This window comes from Atractosteus spatula, chromosome 22 (assembly GCF_055471065.1).
Source record: "Atractosteus spatula isolate fAtrSpa1 chromosome 22, fAtrSpa1.hap1, whole genome shotgun sequence".
NCBI classification, from domain to species: domain Eukaryota; kingdom Metazoa; phylum Chordata; class Actinopteri; order Semionotiformes; family Lepisosteidae; genus Atractosteus; species Atractosteus spatula.
In genome coordinates, this window is record NC_142727.1 from 10,879,824 (window position 1) to 10,905,109 (window position 25,286).

At 45.0% G+C, this 25,286-nt stretch overlaps 1 protein-coding gene across 1 annotated transcript; it reads left to right on the plus strand.

Annotated features, from left to right (window-relative positions):
* Window positions 1-520: 520 nt before the first annotated feature.
* On the plus strand, window positions 521-25,286 carry LOC148816802 (ATP-binding cassette sub-family G member 4-like). The gene is made up of 14 exons (XM_088939752.1): window positions 521-755; window positions 14,829-14,946; window positions 16,371-16,503; window positions 17,555-17,605; window positions 18,241-18,386; window positions 20,395-20,518; window positions 20,761-20,875; window positions 21,075-21,223; window positions 21,865-21,963; window positions 22,343-22,511; window positions 23,198-23,298; window positions 23,639-23,797; window positions 24,234-24,352; window positions 24,990-25,286. Exons 1-14 carry the CDS (start codon window positions 524-526, stop codon window positions 25,213-25,215), a joined length of 1,941 nt encoding a protein of 646 aa, XP_088795878.1. The 5' UTR covers window positions 521-523; the 3' UTR covers window positions 25,216-25,286.

Sequence of the window (25,286 nt, forward strand, 5' to 3'; positions counted from 1 at the left end):
TTAATTCTGGACTGGGGGTGCTATCTGTGTGGAGTTTGTGTGTTCTCATCATATTCGTGTGAGTTTTCCCTGGGTGCTCTGGTTTCTTCCCATAGTCCAACAACATACTGGTAGGTTAGTTGCCCTCTGGAAAAATTGTGTGTCTAGTGTGCCCTGTGATGGACTGGTGTCCCTTCCAGGGTGTACCCTGCCTTTGTGCCGTTGTATGCTGGGTTAGAAAATGGATGGATGAAATGAACTCGGTGGAATGACATTGTCAATATGCCGTAGAAGTATAGACAGTATTTGCCTGGGGGAATGCAACAGTGTTCAAGACTTTTGTACATACGGATATCCAGATATCTAAAGCAAAATAGCTAAGGCATTCAGTATACTGGATTTGACTTTGTAAATTGATCTGACAAAGCTTTTTGTTATGTTTTCCCACAAAGAGTAACTGATCTTAAAATACAATACAATATTAAAAATGTAGCATTCCCACGAATGACCCGTTTTTCTCCCCGCCCCCCTCCAGGGAGTTGGTATGGCCGAGAAGTCGCTGGAGCCTGGCTCCGTCGGCATCCCCATGGAAGAGACCATATGTAACGGGGGTGCCCAGGAAGCACCACTGCTGACCAGCACTCACCTGAAGAAGGTGGAGAACCACATCACAGAGGCCCAGCGATTCTCCCACCTGCCCAAGCGCTCTGCTGTGGACGTGGAGTTCACCGAGCTGTCCTACTCTATCCGAGAGGGCCCCTTCTGGAGGAAGAGAGGTAGGGTGGCCTGTCTGTGTTTGTGCCTCCTTGTACTGCTTTGGAAATGCTTGGGATGAGAGTGATTGGAGGAGAAAGCGACTGGAGAACAGGAGTCAATCCTGAGCAGCTGTTTTTTTAATGAAAGTAGTTCTTGAATCAAAACCTGTGCAGCTCTTATTCCTGAAATAGAAAAGGGTATATTTTTTGTCCGAGACAGGAACAGAAATAGAGTGATATTTGAACAGTTAAAACCGCTGATTATTATAATAAATGTAGAAATAAATAGAAACCTGTTAAGCTTATTTTAATGAAAGGCACAGAGATCAGGTTAGTTTGAGCTGCACCTTTTTTAATTGTATATTTTTACAGGACAGGCTGCTCTCTGTTTCTGCCTTGGCTATTTTTGTATTTGCACTAGAATTGAAGTGCAAGATCTGCGCTTTCAGATTGTGGATTGAGTTTGAAGTTCTTACACGCAGAAGTGCTGAGGTGAAATTAGACTAATTCTGCCTAAAAATTCTGCCCGAATTTGTCTTTTTTATCTATTTCCCTTTGCTTTCAGCACGCTCGGCAAATCCACAGTTCTCTTGAGCAACGTTCGCAGGGAAGCAAGGTTTGATTAAAGAGCTCCCTTCGGCTGCAGAATGAGAAATTAATTAGGCCAGTGAGAACGTGGCTGCAGTTGTGCTCCTATACCTTTGTTGAGACTGAGAAGTTTATAGTCGGCTGGAATTATAGTGTATAATAAATGAGATTGGGAGAAATGTCTGTACAAAGAGGCACTAAATAATAAAAAAGCACGTGTAAGCAGATCAGGGATTCAAGAGTATGAGAACTGGGAAAAATTAATACTGAATACCTCTGATGCACTTCATCTGTTTGATTCTGTTTTCTGCAGAATTTATTGCACACTTCTTGATAAGTCAGAAAACAGTCTATCAACCCTCATGCATAAACTGAGTGAAGTAAAGAATATACCGGGCAATATGTTTTAGATCGCTTTATTATATTAAAGCTGAAGGGAATTTGGAGGCAGTTCCCACCACACACATGACAGTACCACACTCCTCTCACTATTATTGCTCAAACTGTAGAGTGTGGAATTGGCAACACGATACAGAGCTTCCTTTACCAGGAAAAAATTCTCAACAGATACAAAATTGCCAATTACAGAAGCAACCTGTGTCTATCTGCAGGAAAAATTGGAAAAAATGGCACGGAAGACTATTTTGTCATCATCATAATAATAATAAACAACTTTATTTTACATACCGCCCTATAAAGGTGACTTCTCAAAACGCTTTACGGAATGACAACAACAATAAAAAAAATGCAGAAGATAAGCAGGATAAGAATACACAGTTAGAGGAGACAGTAGATGGTGGTACTGAATACAGTAGGAGCAGAGGGGTGAAGAACGGAACCAGTTCAGTAAAAGCTCTTCTAAAGAAAAAGGTGTTGAGTCTGGATTTGAAGGAGTTTGGAAAAGGTGACGTTCTGATGTCCTTGGGGAGAGAGTTCCAGAGCTTGGGGGCATAACAGGAGAAGGCCCTGTCACCCATAGAGTGTTGACGGGCTTGGGGGACAGATAGGAGACCAAAATTAGAGGAGCGAAGGTTGTGAGGTGGGGAGTAGTGCGATAATAGCTCAGACAGGTACTGTGGTTCCAAGCCATGCAGAGCCTTATCGGTGAGCATGAGGATTTTAAAGTCCACACGAAACTTGACAGGAAGCCAGTGCAAGGACTCCAGGATAGAAGTAATGTGATCACTTGCACTAGACATTCTGGCTGCTGAATTTTGGACATACTTTGGGAGGAGACATATGTGTTAATTAGCTTTTCAGCCACAGTTAGTGATAACGTGGGGCGTAGTCTAGCAATATTTCTGAGGCGAAAGAAAGATGTTTTGAGAGTATGCTGCACAAGTGGGTTGAATGTCAAGCCTGAATCAAATATCACCCCAAGGTTTTTCAATTTAGACTGAAGCTCAAGTACAGTACCATCCACAGATAGGGTTATACAGTAGCATTGGATTTACAAAGTTGATGGGGGGTGCCAATAAGCATCCCTTCAGTCATGTCACAGTTAAGATGAAGGAAATTTTGAGTCATCCAAGTTTTTAAGCCGGAGATGCAATTGGACAGACTAGAGGCAGCCACAGCAGTGTCAGGTTTGGTATGGCTGTATATTTGAGTATCATCAGCATAGAAATGATAGTTGAGGCCATGTGATCTTCAAAGCTGACCAAGTGGAAACATGTAAATACTGAAAAGTAAGGGGCAGTTGTTTCAGTCGGCCATCGCTCATCGCTGATCACGTTTCCTTCCTCGGGGCACAGGACAGAGATGTGCAGAGTTGGGTTTCCTTCAGAACCGAGCTCTCTGGGCTGATTCCCCCTGCCTTGTCCTCCCTGCCCAAGCTGTACACCCACTGACCCACATTCTTCCCGGCTCAGTCCCGTGCCTCTCGTCCTTCTTGTGCTGCTCTCAGCAAATTCATTTCTGGCTTCAGTAAATAATTAATGACGGGCCCAGTATGCTGCTCTTACAAGTGCAACTCAGTCCTGGCCTTACAGCAAGGAGGAGCCGCGGTTAAGAGATCTGCACTTCACATGTTTATCCTGCGCTCTCTGAGCCTCGGTGAACCACTACCCACGGTTAAGAGCACAGCCTTTTTTTCCTGAAAGCGGACTCATCTCAAGTCAGAAATCGAAACCCAGCCTCACAGACCTCACCAATTTTTTTGGGTTTATGTTTTCTTTTATATTTCATTTTATATCGACCCCCTTTTGGAAAAAGGACACTCGTCTTTTTGGGTCGGCAAGCTCTCCTGCGCCTTATAGGCGAGTTAAAGCCGACCGGAGGAGCAGGGTTTCTCTCTGTAAAGTCTCTGCAAGCTTGTCTCTCACACGGAAAACTGCAGTTGTTGTTTTCATTTTCTTTTCTTCTTACTGCGTGAGTGCAAATTCCCCCCAGTGTGACCCACAGCACGCAGTTTCACTGTCAGGTAGCAAACTCAGAAGTCACAGGACACGATAGCATTCACTGCTTTTACCACTTCCTCTTTCTGTGTTTTGCGAACCCTAGTGAGCTTTGCCTGTCTGCCCTGAGGCTGACAGAAAACCTTCTTCTGCTAATACTTGCTTACTCTACATCTCTGTCTTAAATTTCTAAACCATGTTGCATCCCAACATACTGCTTTGAGATTTGAGAATGCTTTTGCTCACTGTGAAGAATAGCTACATAAAAATATCGATTGCCTTAACAATGAGCAGATTTGTAATTCACTAATAATAATAATAATTCACTTTCAGGCACAGTGTTTGTGTTGAGGCCTTTCTTGTTTTGATTCAAAGCATGGAGGAAAACAGCACACACATTTGCTGGAAAGGGTTTTCAGATATATCTTTCTTTTAGCATGTACAGTATCTGTACATTTTAGTCTGAATCTGAAACCTTGCTAGATGTGTCTTGCCAGCTCAACACAAAGAAAATAGATTTCCTCTGTGCTCTTGGTTTTCTTCAGTGATTTGATCTTTTTAAGGCTGAATGTCCCTGGCTTATTATAGTCGTCTAATAGGTTCTCTTGGGCCTGATTTGAATTTTCTATGCAGAAAGGTATGTCTTCACATTGACTGGCTGTACTAGGCCACCTTTAAGATGAACCGAACATTAACCTTAAATTAAAATACAAAATGGTTTATGGTTTCCTGGAAACTCCCACCTTACAAAGCAAGAACCACAGTTCTCTTTCTCTGTTTCATCCTTATAATGCAAAAAGGGTTACGTAATTATACATTTAAATGCCTTTACATCCTTCAAGAAATGTGCATTGTGCTTTTAAAGTAATACTAATACTAATACTTTCTTCTCAAAGTGGCTTTAAAGTAAGAACAGATGAGAAAATGAGAGGAGACAGCAGAATTACACATATAAAGGGTTTGGAATACAGTAATTGTAGGTTTCCAGAAACTGTTTTGAAGTGAATCTCATCATTTTCTTATTTTCTCGTGGCTCATTTGCCGATAGCACCTTTTGGGAACCCGTTCGTCTGTTGACATGGTGCATGACCCCAAAATTGCCCTGTAGGAGAGGTGGAGCCAGTAAGCAGGAGCGGTGTCTGGGAGTCACTGCGTCACCTCGAACTGGCACGATCCTGGCCCACTCACGCAGGCCCGCGCGCACCACCGGAGGGGTCCCAGTCACAGCGGGCAGGTGACCTGACCCAGACTTGACCTCACGGCAAGGAGTCGTCTGCGGCGTCAGCCAATCCGGCCAAAACTGGGTTTCTGAACTTTTCTGAAAAAGAAACCAAAAAACGAAATGGGAGATGCACCCCGTTTAATTGCTCCCTCAGAGATGAAGCCCTCTGCATCTGGATACCGCTGTGCTTCCCACACTGACATCCCCCTCCTTTCCAGGATAGTTCTTCCTTTGTTTCATTCTTCAAAAGAAAGAGAGCTGACTCTCCCTCTGAATCCCCTGGGTCTGCGCGCAGCCAGCCCTGCCTTTGAATCCTCAGGTCACCTTCAGCTCTTGGCACGTGGCTACATTAACCCTGCCCTGCCTCCCTCCTGCTCAGCCTTGAACATCTTGGAGCTTCTCTGCTCCCTGGGCAGGGCTGCAGGTGGGACAGCTGAGCAATAGCAGCCAGTCTCTAGATCTGCATGGCTCTGGTAGACACTACCACTGCAAATTCAACACAATCACCCATCCTCAGTTTTCTCGAGCTGTCAGCTTACCATCCAAAAACACTCACAGGCGTCCATCCATTTTCCAGTTTTCCACTTAAACATTTTAGCCAGTACAGGGTCACAGGCAATCTCCGAACCATCAACTGAAACATAATGAAAAGAGCACAAATGCACAGTGGCGAATGACAGACAAATGAAAGCAGTTAATCACACAGCAGAAATGCAAAGCTCTGAAGTACTCCCGCGTCCGGCAGCTAAAGGAGATAAATGGAGGGAAAGGGAACGCAAAACATGGCAAAAAGAAATCGCACTGCTAGGCTGAACAAGCTAAAGGCAGGTGGGTCTTGAGGAGATCCCAGAAGGTGATCAGAGGTGACGAAGTTCTGATGGTTCTGGGTATGTGGTTCCACAACGGGGCCACCAGAGAGGAGGATGAGAAGAGTGTGATCATTGCCCTGATGAAGCTTTTCTCAAACGTGTGGTGCCTGCTTTCGAGGAGTCTGAAGCAGGCAGTAGATGGAAAAAACAGTTCCCGTCGGCACAAGACGGTGAACCTGTGACTGCGAATGCCGCGGCCGCAACAGAGATCTTTTAAGGGCAAACGCTGCCCGTGAAATTGCTTACATTTTCGAAAATCCGTCTTCCATTTCATTAAGCACCCAGTAATTGCATCAGATTTAGTATTTATCTAATGACTGTCCGTTTGCAATTTTGAAAAGGTGCAAACTTTCAGATGCTAAGCGTTTAGTCCCGGGCTTGAACGCACTGCCTGGGCTGTCAGGGTCTCCACGCTGTTCCGCAGGGAGAGCGTGTGTCCACCTAGCTGATGACAGGGCTGCGAGAGCTGATTTTTCACAGCATCCTGACTGGGAGCTGTCTTCTCTCTGACGGGTTCAGGCCCATTTTGCATACAGGGCCGATGTGTGTGTGTGTGTGTGATGAACAGCTCTTGCTCTTTCCGGTAACTGTGCTGGCCGAGCAAGTCTGAGGTCATCAATAATTGACAAGACAAATGAATCCTGCAGCCTACCGTGGCAGGAAGTGGAGTTAATGACCGAGAGCTCTCAAAAGCTCCCGCACTCCACACTGCAGACTGGAAAGGCAATCAAATGTTGTTTTTCTTCATACTAGGAACGGTAGAATTCTGGGTCTTTGAATCACATCTGGGTAGACAGACAGTTTTGCGTCATGGTTTTTAGGATACACTTTTTTATCCATTATCCCTGTCTACTTCATCCTATAGATGGTCATGGCAAAAGATGCCAATTTATGTTTATGGAAAAATAGAAGTGCAGGTTTATACAAATAAATAGACATTTGTGACGTACGATTTTACCCTCAATGACAAAAAGGACAAGAAAAGGTCAAATCCTGTGAAAAGAATGTGGAAAAACCGTAAACATGAAATATGCTTTTTCAAGACATCTTTTAATCTAGTCAGATCAATGTAGTGATTAATGATCACATAACTGTGCAGCATATGGAAGCACAGCTTTCAGGAGATACGCTGTTGGGGCCACGGGAGGGCCATTAACAGACAGGTAATTGGTTTTTACAATGGGCTGAATCTTAGAGCCTGGAAAATAAGTTCCCGAGAAATTGGGCCAGATCCAAAACTCTCCACAGTAACTCGGAGGATCAGCAACTTTTACAGAGAATGAAGGATAAACAGACTTGGAAGTAGATTTTGATCGGGGCTTGATGTGCCAGGTGTCTTATAATGAGCACTCCCACAGAACAGGAGAGGGCAGATGTAAATCGAAACTAAGGGGCCACAGTAAGATGTGATCATGTCCATTTGTACGTGCATGCAGTTGTTGAACGATATGACTTTAAGGTGGTCTCTTGTTACTATCATCGTGACGCTATTTCAGTGGGAAACAAGCAAGGTTTTAGCCTTCCAGGGGTCTCCTGTTCAATTTGTATGTTTTAGTTGTCCTCATGCTTTGTTTTTTCCTGTATTTGGTTCGGATAGCAGGCTATCATCCATGGAAGGGGTCCAGCGCAGGCAGCTAGCCAGGCAGACAGTGCCAGACTGAGGCAGCAGCATCACAGTGGGGGTGGCAGAGACTCCTTACGTTTATATAGCGCTTTTCTGGACTCTCCACTCAAAACGCCCACCACCGCCAATGTGTAGCACCACTTGGACGATGAGCTAGTACCACACACCAGCTCTCAGTGGGGAGGAGAACACAGTGATGAAGCCAGTTCAGAGATGAGGATGATTAGGAGGCCAGGATTGGTAAAGGTCTTTTCGAGAAACACCATGGGATTTTTAATGACCACAGAGAGTCAGGATCTCGCTTTTACGTCTCATTCGATGGATGGCGTTGTTTTACAGTATAGTGTCCCCGTCACTATACTGGGGCATTAGGACCCACCAGACTGCAGTCTGAGTGCTTCTTACTGTCCTCAGGCTTAGCTTTCCTAGGAGGTCTCCCATCCAGGTACTGGCCAAGATCACACCTGCTGAGCTTCAGCGGGTGGCAGGGTGGAACAGCAGCTGGCTATAATAATAAACCTTTGAGTGAACCACCAGATCAAATGTATTTAGAGTAGGTCCTGATTTTTAAGGATGACGCAGAGGAGGTGATGTGTTTAAAGAAACACATTTTAAGGTTTTCTGGAGAGACGCCAGTCTTTCCCTTGGGCTTCCTTGTTAACATTTCCAGGAAAAGAGTTTTCTGTGACCACTGCAGAAGAGTGTGCCCTCGTGAGGGCTGGAGTCCCCTACAGCCTGTGAAATGAGATTTGCAAACCTGCAACCAGTGATTTAGAGCTGTAGAAACCTAAATAGAGTTGTTACTGAGCTACTGCCAAACATCTCACCCAGCTAAAGCTCTTAAACTGACATGATTTGGCTCCTTTTTGTGGTCTATTTAAACTCAATGTCTGCGTTTTACTACTTACTGCTTTTATCAATTGATATAAAGATCATACATTTTAATTATACAGTATATACTGATGGAAAAAAGAAACGCAACATTTTCTAGAATGAGAATACTATCATTATAGCTTATGTACTTTCACAAAAAGTTGTCAGTTTGTTTTAAGCCCTCTGACCAGCAGTACAGCTTGTGCAGTGAGGCATTGCAACTTTCCAATCACACGAAAGCTCATTAGGTGCACTTTTACCCAATGAGGTCCAGGTGGAACAATGCCTGATCAGGTGACCTTTAAAAAGGCCTTAATTTAAAGCTCAGGTCACTGCAAGAAAAAGGCCACACTTAATCAGTGTTCTGTGCATTCCATAATGCCTCGAATGTCACCAGAAGCAAGGGAGAGGGCCATTGGCATGCTGCAGGCACTATGGATTGTCCCAGCTGTAGAGAAGGTTACAGCAGACCGGCAGGGCAGATGACCGTCCAAGATCTGGTCACCCTTGAGTGACCACACCAGAGCAGGACCAACACACCAGACTGGTCCATCTGAGAGATCGTTTCAGATCTGCCACCCGTACTGCTAACCCAGGAGTTCCCAAACTATGATCCGTGGATCCCTGGAGATCTATGAAGCTACTCTGGTGGGTCCGTGGAAAACATAAATATGGCGAGGAATCGCATTTGAGGCTAAAAGTCTCATCTCCCCCATCTGACATCCTAACTTTGAATCCAGTGAGTCACCACCAGCCACCTCACTAATATACTGTAGACATTGTACACTCACACATAGGTACTGCAGTAGTTATTCGTTAAGCTAATGAATAAGAATGTCACATAAGTTGTGATGTGTACATTACAAATGTCTACTAGGTGCTGATTATGTTTTTGTTATTATGTTGGATTTCCATATGTAACCGTGTCTGTAGTGTTGCAGTGAATGAAATGATATTTTGGGGAGTTAAAGAGGACTCCACATGCTCAAAGTGGTGGACGAGAGCTACTCATCTCCCACCGCAGTGAAGAATATTTCTCTTTGTGGTACTGGAGTTTTTGTGCGTTTAGATTGTAATGGTCAAAAAATATCAGCATCTGTTCTCCGTCCTGACTGCCTCTGTCTCCCAGTCGGGTTTCCACTAACACGAAAGTGCTGGAATGGCTTATGTTAGCTACCAAGGCATAAAATAAAGATTATTCCTCTGGGAATATATTTTCGTTGACAGGGAGCAGTCCTTTGCAACATGCAGGAAAACAAATGAATTCACAGAAAACAGCCTTTGAAAATAGCAGGGTATGTTCAGTTCTGCTTCCTATTAGAAGAGATTAATTTGTTTTGTTTTCCTGTTTTGTTGTTTCGCTGCAATTCTGAGTTTTTGTTTTCCGTTACATGCAAACAAGGGCATAGCACTCCTGTCCACAGCTGGAAGCAAAAACATATATGCAAATCGGATATACAGTATATATGCAAATTATAATAGTAATAGTAATAATCCATCCATTCAATCCCAAACTTATAGACAGGGTGTAAGGCCAGCCTGCACTGTGATGGGCTCCCACACAAGCTGCAGAGACCACAAATAACCTAGCAACTGTGGTTAGAACATGCAAGCTCCACACTGAATGTACACCAGTCCAGAACCACATCCAGGACTGACGGATTGTGAGGCAGTAGTGCTCCCCTATCTCAGACACCACTGTGTCACCTACTGTAGCAGTAATAATAATGATTAGGAATAAAATCTCTCAGTGTTGGATTACAGCTTTTTCTTGCCTGAGGTCTGGTACTCCTGCCTAGGCAGGCAAAAAGCAGGTTGGAGGCCTGAGATTGGCGACGGTGGCAGTGGCTGTGGCTGATTAAAGGTTTGATGTTGGTCCAGCTGGCCAAGGGAGCTAACGTCACTCTGGGTGAGTGGGGAATGAACTGGGCTCTAGCCGGGGGTGAAGGTGACTCATGTTTTCTGTCAGTAGATTAAATCAGATCAGGATCAGCATATAGGTAGGTGGGATGTCGGATGTGTGACACACCGAGCGTGTTGTGTAAGAGCCCTTGTGACCACAAGCCGTGACGGGGGGAGGGCTGACACACAGGCCATCAGATCAAGGGTGATCCTGGTGCATCTGGGCGTGATCTGGAGGAGCAGAAACAGACGTCCTGATTACATCACCTCTACTTGGAAATGGAGTGGAAAGTTAGTCTGAGAGCAGACCTAGTGGATCTGTAGGGGGACTACAAAAGGTTTTTTTGCGTAGCTTCCAAATTTCACCAAAAAAAAAAAAAATGCAACTGATTTTCCAACGCAACGTCTATGAGTGAGGAAAATAGAAATTTTGATTCCAGTTTGATTTCACTGTTGTGTGGAGCTTGGGAGCAAAACACTTAATCAGTAAACAATATCAGTTCTGTAACTAACATGAAACAAACTCTCACTGTCTTCCTTCAATAATGGATATTTCTATTTAACATGTATGCTTTCAACACATCAGTCTTGAACACTGGACCATGCTGTATAGCTCTTCTGAGTCGATGATAATAAAATCCAACTGCATTGCAGTTAAGCCTGAAAGGAAACCCTCAGCATTGAATAATACCTCAGCAGGGCTCCCTGTCTGAGTCAGAGTTTAAGAGCTCTCTTGTACAAACACTAGATTTATATACATGCGCTGTATACCTCATATACTGTAGCAGCTTGCACCCTGTGTTATTCATATGTACATTGTGCTGAATTTAAAACAGTTGCGGTGTTGGTCTTTTTTTTTCCTTCGATTTGGAAGGTAGTGTATTTCTTGGGCTTGATTTTCACAATTGAGTGGGATATGTAGCACGAAAAGAAACGTTATCGCTTACAGCTGCAACACATTCACAATGTCAATATCCGCGAATGAAAACAAATTTCGACAGTGAAAGCCCCTGCTGGTAGCATGTGGGACCACAGCGTCCTGTTGCAGCACATACTGGGAACCTAATCTGGATGGGTTTTCATTCATTCCATTCGGAGGATAACCATTAAGGGACAGTTAAAACTTTCAAAACTCCACTGCTCCAAAGATGGAATACTTGCATTCTATTAATATACGCCCTTCGATCCATTTTCTAAATGCTTCATCGAAGTTTGGTCTTTGTGGGGGAGCCTTAGCCCACCCTGAATGGCACATAGAGACGCAAGCAAGGGCACACATTCACAGCAGGACCAGTTTTCCAAGAAGCCAATTAACCTCGTTATATACTGTATGGGCAGTGTGTATATACTATATATACTGTACCCTAGTTACTATACAGTATATAACCTAGTATCCCATCTTTGGACTGTTTGAGGAAACTGGAGCACCCAGAGGAAACTGACATAAACATGGGGAGAACATGCAAACTCCACGCAGACAGCACTCCAGGACCAGAATTGAACCCAGAACCCCTGAGCTGTGAGGATGCAATACTAACCAAATCGCTTCCACGCCGCCCATTAATATGCATTGCATCAAAAATTATTACAGCTAAAATAAACACTTTTAACTCTAAAGCACTTGTATTCCTAATTTTCCAAAATACAGGTTTAAGCAAGCACATTTAAGAAAATGCCCTAAATGTGACCTTGTTATGGAAGACCAGCTGGCTTTTAAAACACGTCTCAGCACCCTGGGGACTTAATTCAATCGAATACATGTAGCATGGTAGCCAAGAGCCAGACAAGTAAATTGCTGCAAGGTTACACGATTCCCTTAAAAAAATCCGCAATTAAGAAGCTCTGTGCAAAACTGGAGTGTGCCCGCTAGGACTAAAAATCCCACTCTGGAACTTGCATGGCCTTCCGGCCAGAAAATAATTTGAGCAATTTTATGAATTAGCAGCAATTTGCACCTTCGTGTGAAACAGATCTCGGCACTCCCAGTGAAGAGAGATTCTATAATGAGCGTTTCCAGTGGCAGACTCCAGCCTACAGGGAGCAAAGCCAGAAAGGGAAACAAGAGCAAGTGCGCTGAAGTCAGGAAAGGGATTTAGCAGCTTGAATGCTAGATAGCCCAGCACCAGCCGACAGCGACGGACCCTGGTAGACCCTTCACAGAACAGAGCCAGCCCAGCGCTCACGAGCAGATTGCTGAGCTGATCCAGGGACAGACTGGGGGGGGGAGGGCTGGATCGGAGATGTACCAGACGAAGATCAAGAGATCAGCGGGAGGCCGTGGAGAGCTGATCTGTTGTTTTCAGTGGGCGTAGGCTTGTTTTGAAACTTTGAAGAGAGGAACGTCGAGCATATGTAGAATTTCAAATGAGTAGCTATAGGGTTTTTTGGAGGAGGTGTTTTCTCACTTTGAGCCATGTGTTTTCCTTCTAAACGTTTTTTTCCCCTTGTATAGATTTAAAATGTAAAATTTGATTGGGAATATTTTCAAAGGGAGCATGTATGAGCACTTTTGTACTGGTACATGTGTTTTATTGATAGGCCTATGTGTTTGTGGCATGTACTGTATGTGTGAGGGCTTATCTAATGTCTCACATGAGCATCACAATCCCCTGAGAGCTGAATATGTGGGCCTGGATTTACCCTGAAGCTTATAGTGACAGCTGTGATGCAGATGACCTTGTGCACAGCATGAAATCAAACCCTGCCTAAAACAGGAACTTTTTCTTCATCTGTGAGGCCTTAATGGACCATTTCCCTGTCAATCAATCTAGGAGCTCAACCAACCAAAGCTGTGCTTTGAGGAGGGGCTTAGTCTGAAGGGCATTGACACAGAAAGGTTACAGGCATGAGGAGGAATGTAAATTGTCTGGTAGACTCTTACCGAAATGCTGCAGTTCAGGATTTTGTTTCAGAAATTCATATGTTGTAATTAACCTGTATTTAATTTGTGGTCCAGAATACATTACAATATGGTAGGATTTCATTATTAAATTGAGTGTAATTTGAAAATTATTATTATTGTGAGCCAGTGGTTATAGCTGGGGGACTAGGAGAGAGAGGGAGATAGTATGGTCAAGTAAGAGGCCAGAGACTTAGAGAAGGGAGCTGAGCTGAGTAAGACAGTGCACTGAAATGTCTTTTCTCGAGTTTTATACTGTAGGACACTGGCAGGAGGCATTAATCTCACGCGGGCATTCATATTGCTAGCAGCTCTTGCATCAATTGGGGAAGTAAATTTTGGCAGACATTGCTGGAAGAAAGGAAAGCAATGTTCACACCATGACCAAATGTGCATCATGTATCTTGAGTTGAGTACAGGGACAGAAGAGGACTGGAACAGAATGTTTTATACTAGTCAGTATTAACACAGTGTTTCCATGCAGGACTAGAATGGAGATATTCATTGTTTTTACCCAAGGTTAAACCCTGCAGATCCTCTTGCATTGTTTTGTATCAGTTATGTAGACGTTGGTGACGTTAAGCTGAGGGCCAAGCTTTCGTCACTTAAAAAAATCAGCTTGTAACATCCAAAACTCAGGTTTCTCTTTAAAAATATTTTAAATTCAAGGGACATATTGGCTGGGAAACAGCTGTCACCAGTTTCTTGTTCTGGTGTCAGGCTAGCCTCGCGAATCTCTTAAAACAGGGGTGGTGTCAAACAGAGTTTCGCAGAGATCCTGATGCCTTCCAGTTTTTGTTTTAGCCTTTGCAATTAACAAACCAATTAACAGAAATTCTTTGTTCAATATATACGGTTTTTCTTAATGTCTTTTACTCATAACATACAGTTCAGTTAAAGGTCCATCTACCTATCAAAGACTTCAGAGGAGCCTGGTAAGGAGTATTCCAGTTATGTGGCTTGTTAAAATAAATCGACCGGTTATGTAACTGAGAGTTTGGGTGGGGAACAACCCAGAAGAGACCAGGCCCTCCAAGAGCTGAGCTTGAGTTTCCTGGTCTGGAGGGTTGCCAGTCCTCAGGCTCCTCCATAAATTGATTCCCTATTTCCAGTCTTCTCTTTCTCCTGCCTCCCCTTAATTTTCCTCTCACTCCCCAGTCTCTCTTCCGCTGCGTCTCTCATGCTTTCCCGGGCCGAGCAGATCAATAAGAGGACACCGCCGGAGCCAAAAACTCTCTAATATCCAGTGAGAACCAGGGGGAGAACAGCGTCTCCCAGTATCTGTTGCTTAAATATTCTGGTAGGACAGCACAAGACTCAGCTTCAGAGGGGTGCTTTTAGGTGTTCCTGCTTCAAAATGGAAAAGCTCTTGTTGTTTCACTCGCACGCAGGCACCTGTGTCTGATTTTTCACATTAGAGATGCAGCGTAAACCTCTACGGCTCCAAGTGAGCGATCAAACAGAGCGTTATTCGCATTTATTTTCAGCCTCCCCACAAGACGGGTGTTCCGGAAGTGGCCTAACATGGCTGGTGGAGTGAATGAATGAGCCATAAAAACGGGTTTGGCTTGGTCGGTGTCGGCTTTTTCTGCTCTGTTGCCCGCCTTCAGAAACAAAATACAGAGACCACTTTAGAGCTCACAAATTCTAAATTTGTGTTCTTCAAAAGTCTGCTTATCTTGCAGTACTGTACATCTCTCTCTCTCTCTCATTGCCCACAGGTTACAAGGCTCTGCTGAAATGCCTGTCAGGAAAGTTCTGCAGCCGGGAGCTCATTGGCATCATGGGCCCCTCAGGAGCTGGCAAGTCCACCTTCATGAACATCCTGGCTGGATACAGGTGAGGAAGGTGTAGGAGGGAGGCTGCAACTGCATGAGAGAAACACTGGAGTGCCCAATCCAGATCCTGTAGACCACCTCCGGGTTTTTGTTCCAGCCGAGCTCACTGTTACACTTCTGAACCCCTAATGGACTGTTATCTTAAATAATAGGATCGGTTTGATTGCGTTCAGCTCTTAAACATGCCCTTATATTTCATACTGTAAGTAAAATAAAATCCCAAACAGCCTGAGTCGAAACAAAAACAACTTGCAAATATTCCAATCAAGCAACCTGTTAGTAGTTCAGGTGGGGAGCTGCATCAGCATGTGTAGGCTGCAAAGGATAAAAGTAATAGGTTTTTTCCACGCTGAAAAGAGAAGAAAGAAAACACAACGTTTCGGCCGTGTTCCTAAGCTACCTGTTAGTTCAATTCAGGCTTTGAGGTAACGATGCAGTCAGGCTCAGGTGGAATGAAAACCAGGTGTGTGTGTCCTCCAGGACAAGGATTGGGAGCCTTCAAAAAGGTTATTGTGGTAAAAGCAGAAGGGACTGCATAAAGGGATGTTAAATCATACACTGGTACAGTAATGCCAGGGCAAAGAAAAGGATATGCTGTTTGCATGGGAAAATTGACAATGAGATGCAAGAAATTGCTTCAGATTTGCCCATGTGAACATTCATAGACGCCTGCTTTTAATCTTGGAGATGATTTTTCACAGACTTGTTTTCTGTGAGTTTATCTGTCTTTCTGTGACTGTAGTAGTTCAGGTGGGTAGCTGCGTAAGCTGCAAAGGAACAAGTAATAGGTTTATTCTTAAGAAAGTAAACACGTTTCGGCTGTGGAGCCTTCTTCTTCTCCACACCTGAAGAAGGCTCCACAGCCGAAATGTTGTGTTTTCTTTCTTCCCTTTTCCCTGTCTGGGCCTGTTTGATTTTCTATGGGAGTGTTACCGTCTGTCGGTGTGTGAAGGCTCGGAGTGCCGCACAACTGATGCGGAGACAAAACCCAGGAAAATGGCCCAACAAAGAAACTAACTCCAGGCAAACAGGCGCTGTAGGGGATGTTCTCCTTCACACCTACAGTGGAAATGGCCTTTTCTAACAAACCAGAGGCCATCTTCTTTGGAATCAAAAAGTGTATTTGTTTTGGGGCAGTGAAAATGTGCAATATGGAGTATGGATTAGTAAATAAAAGTAGAATGAGAGTCAATGGCAAGTGCCCATGAATGCAGCAATACGAAAATGTGCTACACAGCCATTTTGGCAACTTGCTTCTTTCAAGAAGCTGCCAGATGAGATTGGATCCATTTGCTTCTTACTACTCAACAGGATAGATGGGCTGTGTTGCCTCTTCTGGAATTTAACCATTCCTATGTCTTGTCTTTTGTGTTAGAACTAGAAGCACATCCTTTCCTCTACTAACATGTCCCCCATCTGCTGCAGGGAAACGGGAATGAAGGGTCAGATCCTGGTCAATGGGAAGCAGCGAGACCTACGCACCTTCAGAAAGATGTCCTGTTACATCATGCAAGACGACATGCTGCTGCCGCATCTCACTGCACGGGAAGCCATGATGGTAAGAGCTCACTACGTGAGAAGTCATGACGGTAAGGGCTCCCTGTATGGGACGCCATGATGGTAAGGGCTCACTGTGTGGGAAGCCATGATGGTAAGGGCTCACTTCATAGGAAGCCATGATGGTAGGGGCTCACTCCACTGGAAGCCATGATGGTAAGGGCTCACTGTGTGGGAAGCCATGACGGTAAGGGCTCCCTGTATGGGACGCCATGATGGTAAGGGCTCCCTGTGTGGGACGCCATGATGGTAAGGGGTCACTGTGTAGGAAGCCATGATGGTAAGGGCTCACTGTGTGGGAACCCATGATGGTAAGGGCTCACATCATAGGAAGCCATGATGGTAGGGGCTCACTCCACTGGAAACCATGATGGTAAGGGCTCACTGCGTGGGAAGCCATGATGGTAAGGGCTTCCTGTGGAAGAATCCATGATGGTAAGGGCTCACTGTTGGAGAATCCATGATGGTGAGGGCTCACGTCAAGGGCTCGTATGCAAGCCAGCCCTGGGCAAAAATAGCAAGAGCAAAGCTGTAATTCTTTTTGTAATACTGTGGGGGTTTAAACACTTTGCAGAATAATACATGATTTGTTCATGCACACACATAATGGCTCCTTGTAATGACTACAGTCATTAGAACTAACAGTGATTGCCTCTCTTGCATCTTTGTATCATCCCTACTAGGAATACTTACAAAGCCAAGTTGCAATATTTATGGTTGTTTTGTTTATTATTTATGCTTCATTCTTTGCAGGCAAATGTATAGGACACACACAATCAAACACTACTGCTATTCTATTAGCAGTATTGGAGAACTTTGGAACTGCTTTTTAAATGTGCTTTCACATTTCACAAGAGCCCTCTAGTTGTAAGAATTGTTACTTTTTTGTGAGAAACAGTGAACCACCACTCAGTTTTGGAAAGATGCTTTACTTAATGCGTTTTAATATGCTCTCTGAGGAAAGGCCCACAGCATGCCCCAATATGATTGTGCAGAATGGTTGAAGTTGACTTCCATAGATTTTCATGCGTCATGGTCTTTTTGTCTTGAAGGTTTCAGTCAACTTGAAGCTAAACGAGACCATGGAAGTGAAAAAAGAGCTGGTAAGAACAACATTATGACAACCTATATGATGCCATTGTCTAGGTGGACACATGGCAGGAAAGAGTGGATTATTGTTGGACCAAGGCCATGCTGATCTAAACCCCACTGAGTAGAAACAGCCATGCAGAAGACCTGTTGCATAGCAGAAAGAGATTAATAGAGAAAAAGACGAGACGTTCTAGGGAGAATTTGGTCAGAGCCCTATATCCAGAAATGGATTGATAAAAGCTCCTGAAGATGATAATAACGAAAACCATCAAATAGTATCTGAATCAGTATTTTGAAAGGTTTAAACACAGCTAACTGTCAATCCTCCTGTCAGCCAAGATCTGGAAGAGAATGTAGTTCTATGAATGCTGTATGTGGCCTTGTAGCTTAGCTGTCTCCCACAAAAAGTTGACTTTTAATGTCTTTACATCTCAGATTTCTCATTTGTTTTTACCTATCCCATCTGTGGTTCTCTTATAAAGCATCATTTGTGAGTGATGTGCAAGCAGGCATTTGAGTCCCTTGAAAACTGCCTTGTGAAGATGAATGGGGCACATCAGGAGCTGGCCAGCTCTGCTCCAGCTGTGGCACCGTGTGTTTGGGGAGGTCTGGGTCTGGCAGTGAGGATGTGTCTGTTTGCCGACAGGTGAATGAGATCTTGACGGCCCTGGGGCTGCAGGAGTGCGCTCATACCCGCACCATCTCCCTGTCCGGTGGGCAGTGCAAGCGCCTGGCCATCGCGCTGGAGCTGGTCAACAACCCGCCAGTCATGTTCTTCGATGAGCCCACCAGGTACGCGAATCCTGTGGACACCAAGTCTCCTGAATCAAAATCATCAGCGGCCTGCGAGAGTAAAGACTTTGTGCAAAACTGTCCGAATGCTCTCATTGCTGCTGCTGAGACTCAATCCCGGTCACCTGTAGGGTCCGAGCTTGCACAGCACCGTTCTGAAAAGAACCTGGTGCTTTGCCACAGCAGAGTTTTACACAGTCTGGATTTCTGGGGAAGGGCGATATCACTTCTGTAACCTGCTAAGTACATGGGCTCTTCTGCATCTGCATCAATGTAGAAGAGGTTAATTCCATGCTGAAAATTGGGAAAGTGATGCTATGGAGCCTTCTTCATGTTGTAGGCTTCATCTGTAGCCATGATGCTGTGTTCATGTGGAAAGAGTGCGTTTTCTCTTTCTACATTTCAGCATGAAATTTGTAATGACAAGTGGCACTAGCAGTGGACCAGGAGTCGTAGGAAGAACCCACCTGCTGGGCGAGAGGCAGTTGAGATTCAGGCAAACTATGGGCAGCGACCTCAGACGGAGATATCAAGTGCAGTGCTGCACACAGGCAGGTGGGATGGTGGTGTAGAAGGCAGGGTTTCCAAGCTGAGTTCCCAGCTCAACAGCCAGGCAGGCAGGGATGGAGCTGCACAGCAAGGCAGCCATGCAGCAGTCTCAGAGCTTCAGGCGTGCCAATCAGGTGGGAAAGAGGCAGAAACTCCAAGTGGAAAGGTTAAGTAGGCTAGAGCCCGAAATAAGGAGAAGATAAGACAAGGTCGGTTGATCTGGGTCGCACAAGGGTATGAAGGTAACAAAGCAAGGGGAACCATGGTCAAGGGAACAAGCTTTGGAGATTCAAAGTCAAACTCTGTAATCAGAGTCCCAAGCAACTCTGTAATCAGAGTCCCAAGTCCGAGCAGCTCTTAAATTTCCCTGAATCACCTGGAGCGGCGAGATGGTAATTGCCCTCAGGTGATCTGGGTTTCTTGTCAATTGGTGTCCATGGCAATGAGCGCTGAGTGACAGGTGGGTGGAGCAGAGGTAGCTGCCATGCCAAAAAATGCATTTGTTTTGATTAATTAGAGATTCATTGATGTCAGACTCACCCCGGCTGCTGCTCTGCGAGGTTAATCTCTAATTAATCAAATCAAATGCATTTTTTATAGTGTTCATCCAGCCCTGGTATTGTAGAGAGCTTTCCAAATATGAATATCAAATATCACTAGTTAAAAATGCACATCTAAAAGACAAGCTTTCAGTTTCCATTTAAAAATAAACGTCCTAGAGTTTCTCCTGCGAATGTAAAGGACTTTCTAAAAATGGATCAGCATAACACCTAAAACTCTTTAAACAGTGCCAAGGTACAGCCGTGCTCTTGTTGAACAATCTGGTTCTGGTTAGATACATCCTGATCTGTAAAGCTCTACAGTATATATTATAATTAATACATTGAAGTCAACTGGAAAATGAACAAACAACCAAGGCAAAGACGCAACTACAGGAGTGGTGTGACCTAGGGAACAGGTATGGGTTACTAGCATGGCATCACCGCCCTGACAAATTTGGAGCCTACTGAGTTGGCTTACCAGCAAGCAAGGACTTACAGCTGTCAAGATCTTACAAAGGTATGAACCAGCTAACTCTGTGTCCTTCTGAGCCAGGCAGGTTTTGTTTTCAGAAATGTTTCTCAAGTGAGTCCAGAATGACATCCCGGGCTCTTAACACTTGAGGACAAAGAGTATCAAATGTTCTTCCAAGACGATCCTAGCATGGTTACGTTAGAATATTTAGCATTTAAGAGCAAATCAACAGTAACTCTGTTCTTGTCTGGGTTTAATTCTAACCCATTAAAAGCAGGTCCTTGATTAGATTTCAGTTAGACACACTGTGTGAAAAGACACTGCCATAGCGGTATGGGCTGGGAAACATGACTCCGAAACCTGGGATTCTGAATTGCTGCTTTCCTTGCATGAGCTCAGAAGGATGACTCATTGACATCTTTGTCTCTCTTGCCATCGCTCTCAGTGGTCTGGACAGCGCGTCGTGTTTCCAGGTGGTGTCCCTGATGAAGTCTCTGGCTCAGGGCGGACGCACCATCATCTGTACAATCCATCAGCCCAGCGCCAAGCTCTTCGAGATGTTCGACAAGGTAGGAGCCCAGTGCCCGATGACGACGTTCTAGTGGCCAAAGCTGTCTAGCGTAACGGTTTCACGAAGGGTTAAAAGAGTCCAAGCGAATGCAGTTGCACAGAATCCCCTACTCATACATACACTCGAGGAGACCTTTGGGCAGGCTAGAGAAACTTGACCAAATTAGAAAAACTTGTCTAAGCAGTAATTGGTATCAGTCTAGATAATGATGTTAATGGCAGTCTTTCTGTTTTGTTCTAGCTGTACATCCTGAGCCAAGGCCAGTGTATCTACAAGGGGCCTGTTCCACACCTCATCCCCTATCTGAAAAACTTGGGCCTCCACTGTCCCACCTACCACAACCCAGCGGACTTCAGTAAGTACCCCAGGACGCTATCCTTGTCATCGGCACAGACTTCCAGAGGGCTTTGAAGGAATTTCGTGTTCTGTCCTGTCTTCCTTCTGCTGTGTAATCAACGGCACTTTGGGGATGATCGGGCCTTGTCTAAGAGCGAACTCGAATGAGATAAAACCGTCAGTGATTTCCTGTGTGTCTCTGTCTCTCTCCCGGTCAGTCATCGAGGTGGCGTCGGGGGAGTATGGAGACCTGAACCCCGTGCTGTTTGAGGCGGTGCAGGGTGGGATGTGTGCCATGGGGGAGAAGAAGCCCTCCAGCGACAAGACTGGCACGGCCTCCTCCTCCTGCCCCTCGCAGTGCTTAAGCGTGAGTCCCGCTCCCACTGTCCCGACTTTCCACGTGGCGGCCATAGACCGCGTTCCGAAGATCGCGACTTGTTTAACGAGGCCCCTCCGTGGTCATTGTGTGTGGCGGTACCAGTAGACGGGAATGGTTGTGGTTCAGAAATGCGTGTACCTACTCAGTGAAGGGGGTTTCCTTGCCGGGGTTTCAATTGCACTCGAGACGCATTGCTTGAACCGGTTGGAAAAAAGTCAGTTGACTTTGCTCAGTAATGCCTCCTCTCCGCTCGATGTCGATGTGAAGGCGGAGGAAGGGAGCGCATTTGTTCATTTCCTACGCGTAGAGGTCTGTTCTTGTGGGAAAGTGAGGGGGAAATCCATTAAGAACTGATTCTCCATTAAATAAAAAAAAACGAGCATAACAATAATTATGATTTAAAAACTGATGAACGAATTGAATTTCAACAACTCGCAAATTCTTTTTTTGGAGCTTTAAAGTTCTTCTTTGACGTGTCTGTTCATCACACGGGGCTCGGACAGGAAAATCTCAGCCTCCGAACCGCCAAGACATGATGAACATCAGTGCTGGACCCAGATGTGAGCCATCTCACACGCTTACACAAGCTGTGGAAGATAACTAACCCCATCGGTGTCTTTCTCTGTCAGGATTCTGGCCACATAGAGAGCCACACCTTCGCCACCAGCACCCTGACCCAGTTCTGCATTCTCTTCAAGAGGACCTTCATCACTATCTGCAGGGACACGGTATGAACCCTGAACCTGTATTACTTTACCCTGTACGGTTCCCTTTTATCTTAATTTGGTCTTTTTAAAGCACTTTGAGGTGGAGTTCACTATGGAAAGGCCTCTCTCTGTCTTACAATATGGAATTTATAGTTTTCACTGCACAAGATGACTTACATTTGGCAGATTTTTACATTGAAAACTAATAGATATTAGTGTATATAAGTGCATATGATATGTATTGGTACACTGAAGGCCAAAGAGGAGAAAGTCTCAAGGGCTGACATGAAGAAATGTGCTCTGCTTAGTGAGGCTGTGAATCAGAAGCGTAATGCCTACATGTACATGAGGCCAGCGAGCCAGCTTTAACTGCGGGTGTGTGTGTCTTCTGTGAGTTCAGGTGTTGACGCACCTGAGAGTGATGTCACACATCAGCATCGGAGTGCTGATAGGACTGCTGTACCTCAACATCGGGAATGACGCCAGCAAGGTCTTCAACAACACAGGCTTCCTCTTCTTCTCCATGCTGTTTCTGATGTTCGCTGCTCTCATGCCCACTGTCCTCACCTGTAAGTTATCCTGGTGCTTGGTGTGGGGTGAGGAGTACTTGTGGAGACATGAGGGGGGTTTGAGGGAGGGAGATCTGAATCCTACAGCTGGAATCCTTTAGGGTTCAGGGTGTTCTGAATCCTACATGCTGTAATCCTTTAGGGTTCAGGGTGTTCTGAATCCTACATGCTGGGATCCTTTAGGATTATAGGTGTTCTGAATCCTGCACACTGGGATCCTTTAGGGTTCAGGGAGTTTTCTGAATTCTACACACTGGATCATTTAGGGTTCTGTTCGATGTTGTCCCCCATATTAAGGGAGTATAAGGTAGTGAGAGCCCAACGTACAGTTCTGGATCTCATGAGCACTTGTGGAGTTTAGTTGTTGCAGGGCTCATAAAAAAGAGAGAGGATGGAGAAGAATAGGCCAAGAGAACACCAAGGCTGCCCGTACAGTTTTTGTTTGCTTTAGTATCACTGTTATTATTGGCTTATTTGTCATTAGTAACAATGCAAAGTGTTCTTCTAGCTCTACAGATGATTTACAAAAACATGTTAAGATCGCTGTCTGTTGTTTGTACTGGAGACTCATACAAAACAAAATATCTTTAAATAATAATGACCACGACAATGACGATTCAGTCATGTGAAAGTTGTTGACTAGGGTGCACTCTAGTGGTGATGTGTGTGTCCTTGTGTCTCCACAGTTCCTCTGGAGATGTCGGTGTTTTTGAGAGAGCACCTCAACTACTGGTACAGCCTGAAGGCCTACTATCTGGCCAAGACGATGGCGGACATACCATTCCAGGTGAGCTCAGACATCAGAGACCTGTGAGCGTCAGGCTTGTAGCTGCTGCGCCCTTCGTTGCAAACCCTCTGGAAGCAAAAGGCTGGATCCTGGACTGCTTCCATAATGGGCCCGTTGATTGTTTGCCCATTCATTTCCAGACTCGTTGCAACCATTGATCCAGTAAATGCATTGATCTGTCCAGGCATTTTAAGAGCTTAAATTCCAAACTTTTTTTTTTACAAATTTGCAAGGAGATCATTAAGCTCTCCCTTAAACCGTATTCCGATAAAGTCGTAGAATTTTGTAGACCGTGCACATCTGGGTCTGTTCTCTGAGAAGTGTGCTCTGTTGTGCCCAGGTCATCTGCCCCATCATGTACTGCAGTATTGTGTACTGGATGACAGAGCAGCCCCCCGAAGCTGCCCGCTACCTGCTCTTCGTGGCTCTCTCTACCTCCACCGCCCTGGTGGCCCAGTCCCTGGGGCTCCTCATAGGGGCTGCCTCCACCTCCCTGCAGGTACTCACAGAGCGACGCCGCAGCCTCCGGCGCTGCACAACACGGAGCATTCAAGGGAGCAGGCACTAGCCACCTGCTGCTCTGCCTTTAACAAGATGTTAGAAATGCAGACACTGCCTTGACTGCTTACACAGCCTGGAGTTGTGCCGGACGGCATCCAGTGCCAGATGCAAAAACAGACAGGAATGTGGCGTTTTTGCCACAGTGAGTGTGGAAGAGATGGAAATTAGTCCAAATTTCAGTCATAATTAGGATCATATTTTTTATCTTGCATACAGTTACAGTATATGGCAGTATGTGCAAATCTCCTAAAAACAGACACAGCATTTGTACTCGGACTCTGGATTGCATGCCCTTTCTGTTCACAGAGAATGACAGAGAATGAAATGTATTTCCTGTATGATATCAGATGGTATAATTACTTATCTGTCTCCAGGTGGCAACATTCGTGGGGCCTGTCACTGCTATCCCCGTGCTGCTTTTCTCTGGCTTCTTTGTCAATTTTGACACCATTCCCAAATACTTGCAATGGAGCTCCTATGTCTCCTATGTCAGGTAAGAACAACTATACTGTATGTTTCAAAGGTAATGGCCAGGGGGATCTCTCGTATAGACGAATAGGCTCTTTTCTGTAGCATTGAAAGAAAAACGAGATGCGAAAAGGGATCATTAAAGAAGTGTTGATAAATGAGTGAAAGCAACATTATTTCTGAGTCGCAGGCCTACATCAATTTGTACATCTTAAAGCTCAGCGAGTGAAAAACGATGGTTAGAGAAGATGTTTGGTTGTCCCTTTTAAGGGATTGTTTTTGGTTTGTAACAATTCTGGCCTGGTTTTCCAAAACTGGAGCCACTGAGGCTGAGGCACAGAATGCTACTAGCCGGGTGTAAGACTTTTTCTCCTTTGACCCTGAGTATTAACAGTGCCCTCTTGTGGTAAGGATATGGGCATCATCCCTGACGTTACTGTACATTGCATATTTGATATTTTTCTGCCTGTCTAGACCATCTGTTTTTTTAATGGATTCTGGCCAAGAAGAGACCACAGAAAATTCTGTCACGCAAAGTCCCCCGTTGTGCAAACGACCACATCTTGTCAATATCGCTGTTTACTACTCTTTCTTGATGCATCGGCTTCTCATTGCTATTCTCACACTCCTCTGGGACTCCGTCTGTTTTCTCCACGACTCAGGTACGGGTTCGAGGGGGTGATCCTGTCCATCTATGGGATGAACCGCTCGGAGCTGGAGTGTCCCGGGAAAGTGTGTAAGTTCCAGAAGCCGGAGGAGGTCCTTCAGATGCTGGACGTAGAAGACGCCAAGTTGTACCTGGACTTCATAATCCTGGGCATCTTCTTCGTGGTCTTACGGCTCGCCACCTACCTGGTGTTGCGCTACAAGGTCAAGTCCGAGCGATAGGCAAGCCCCCTTTCTCCAGAACCTCTTTTAAGAAGCAGTCGAGCTGACGTCACAGTGGAAGAAATCTTCTT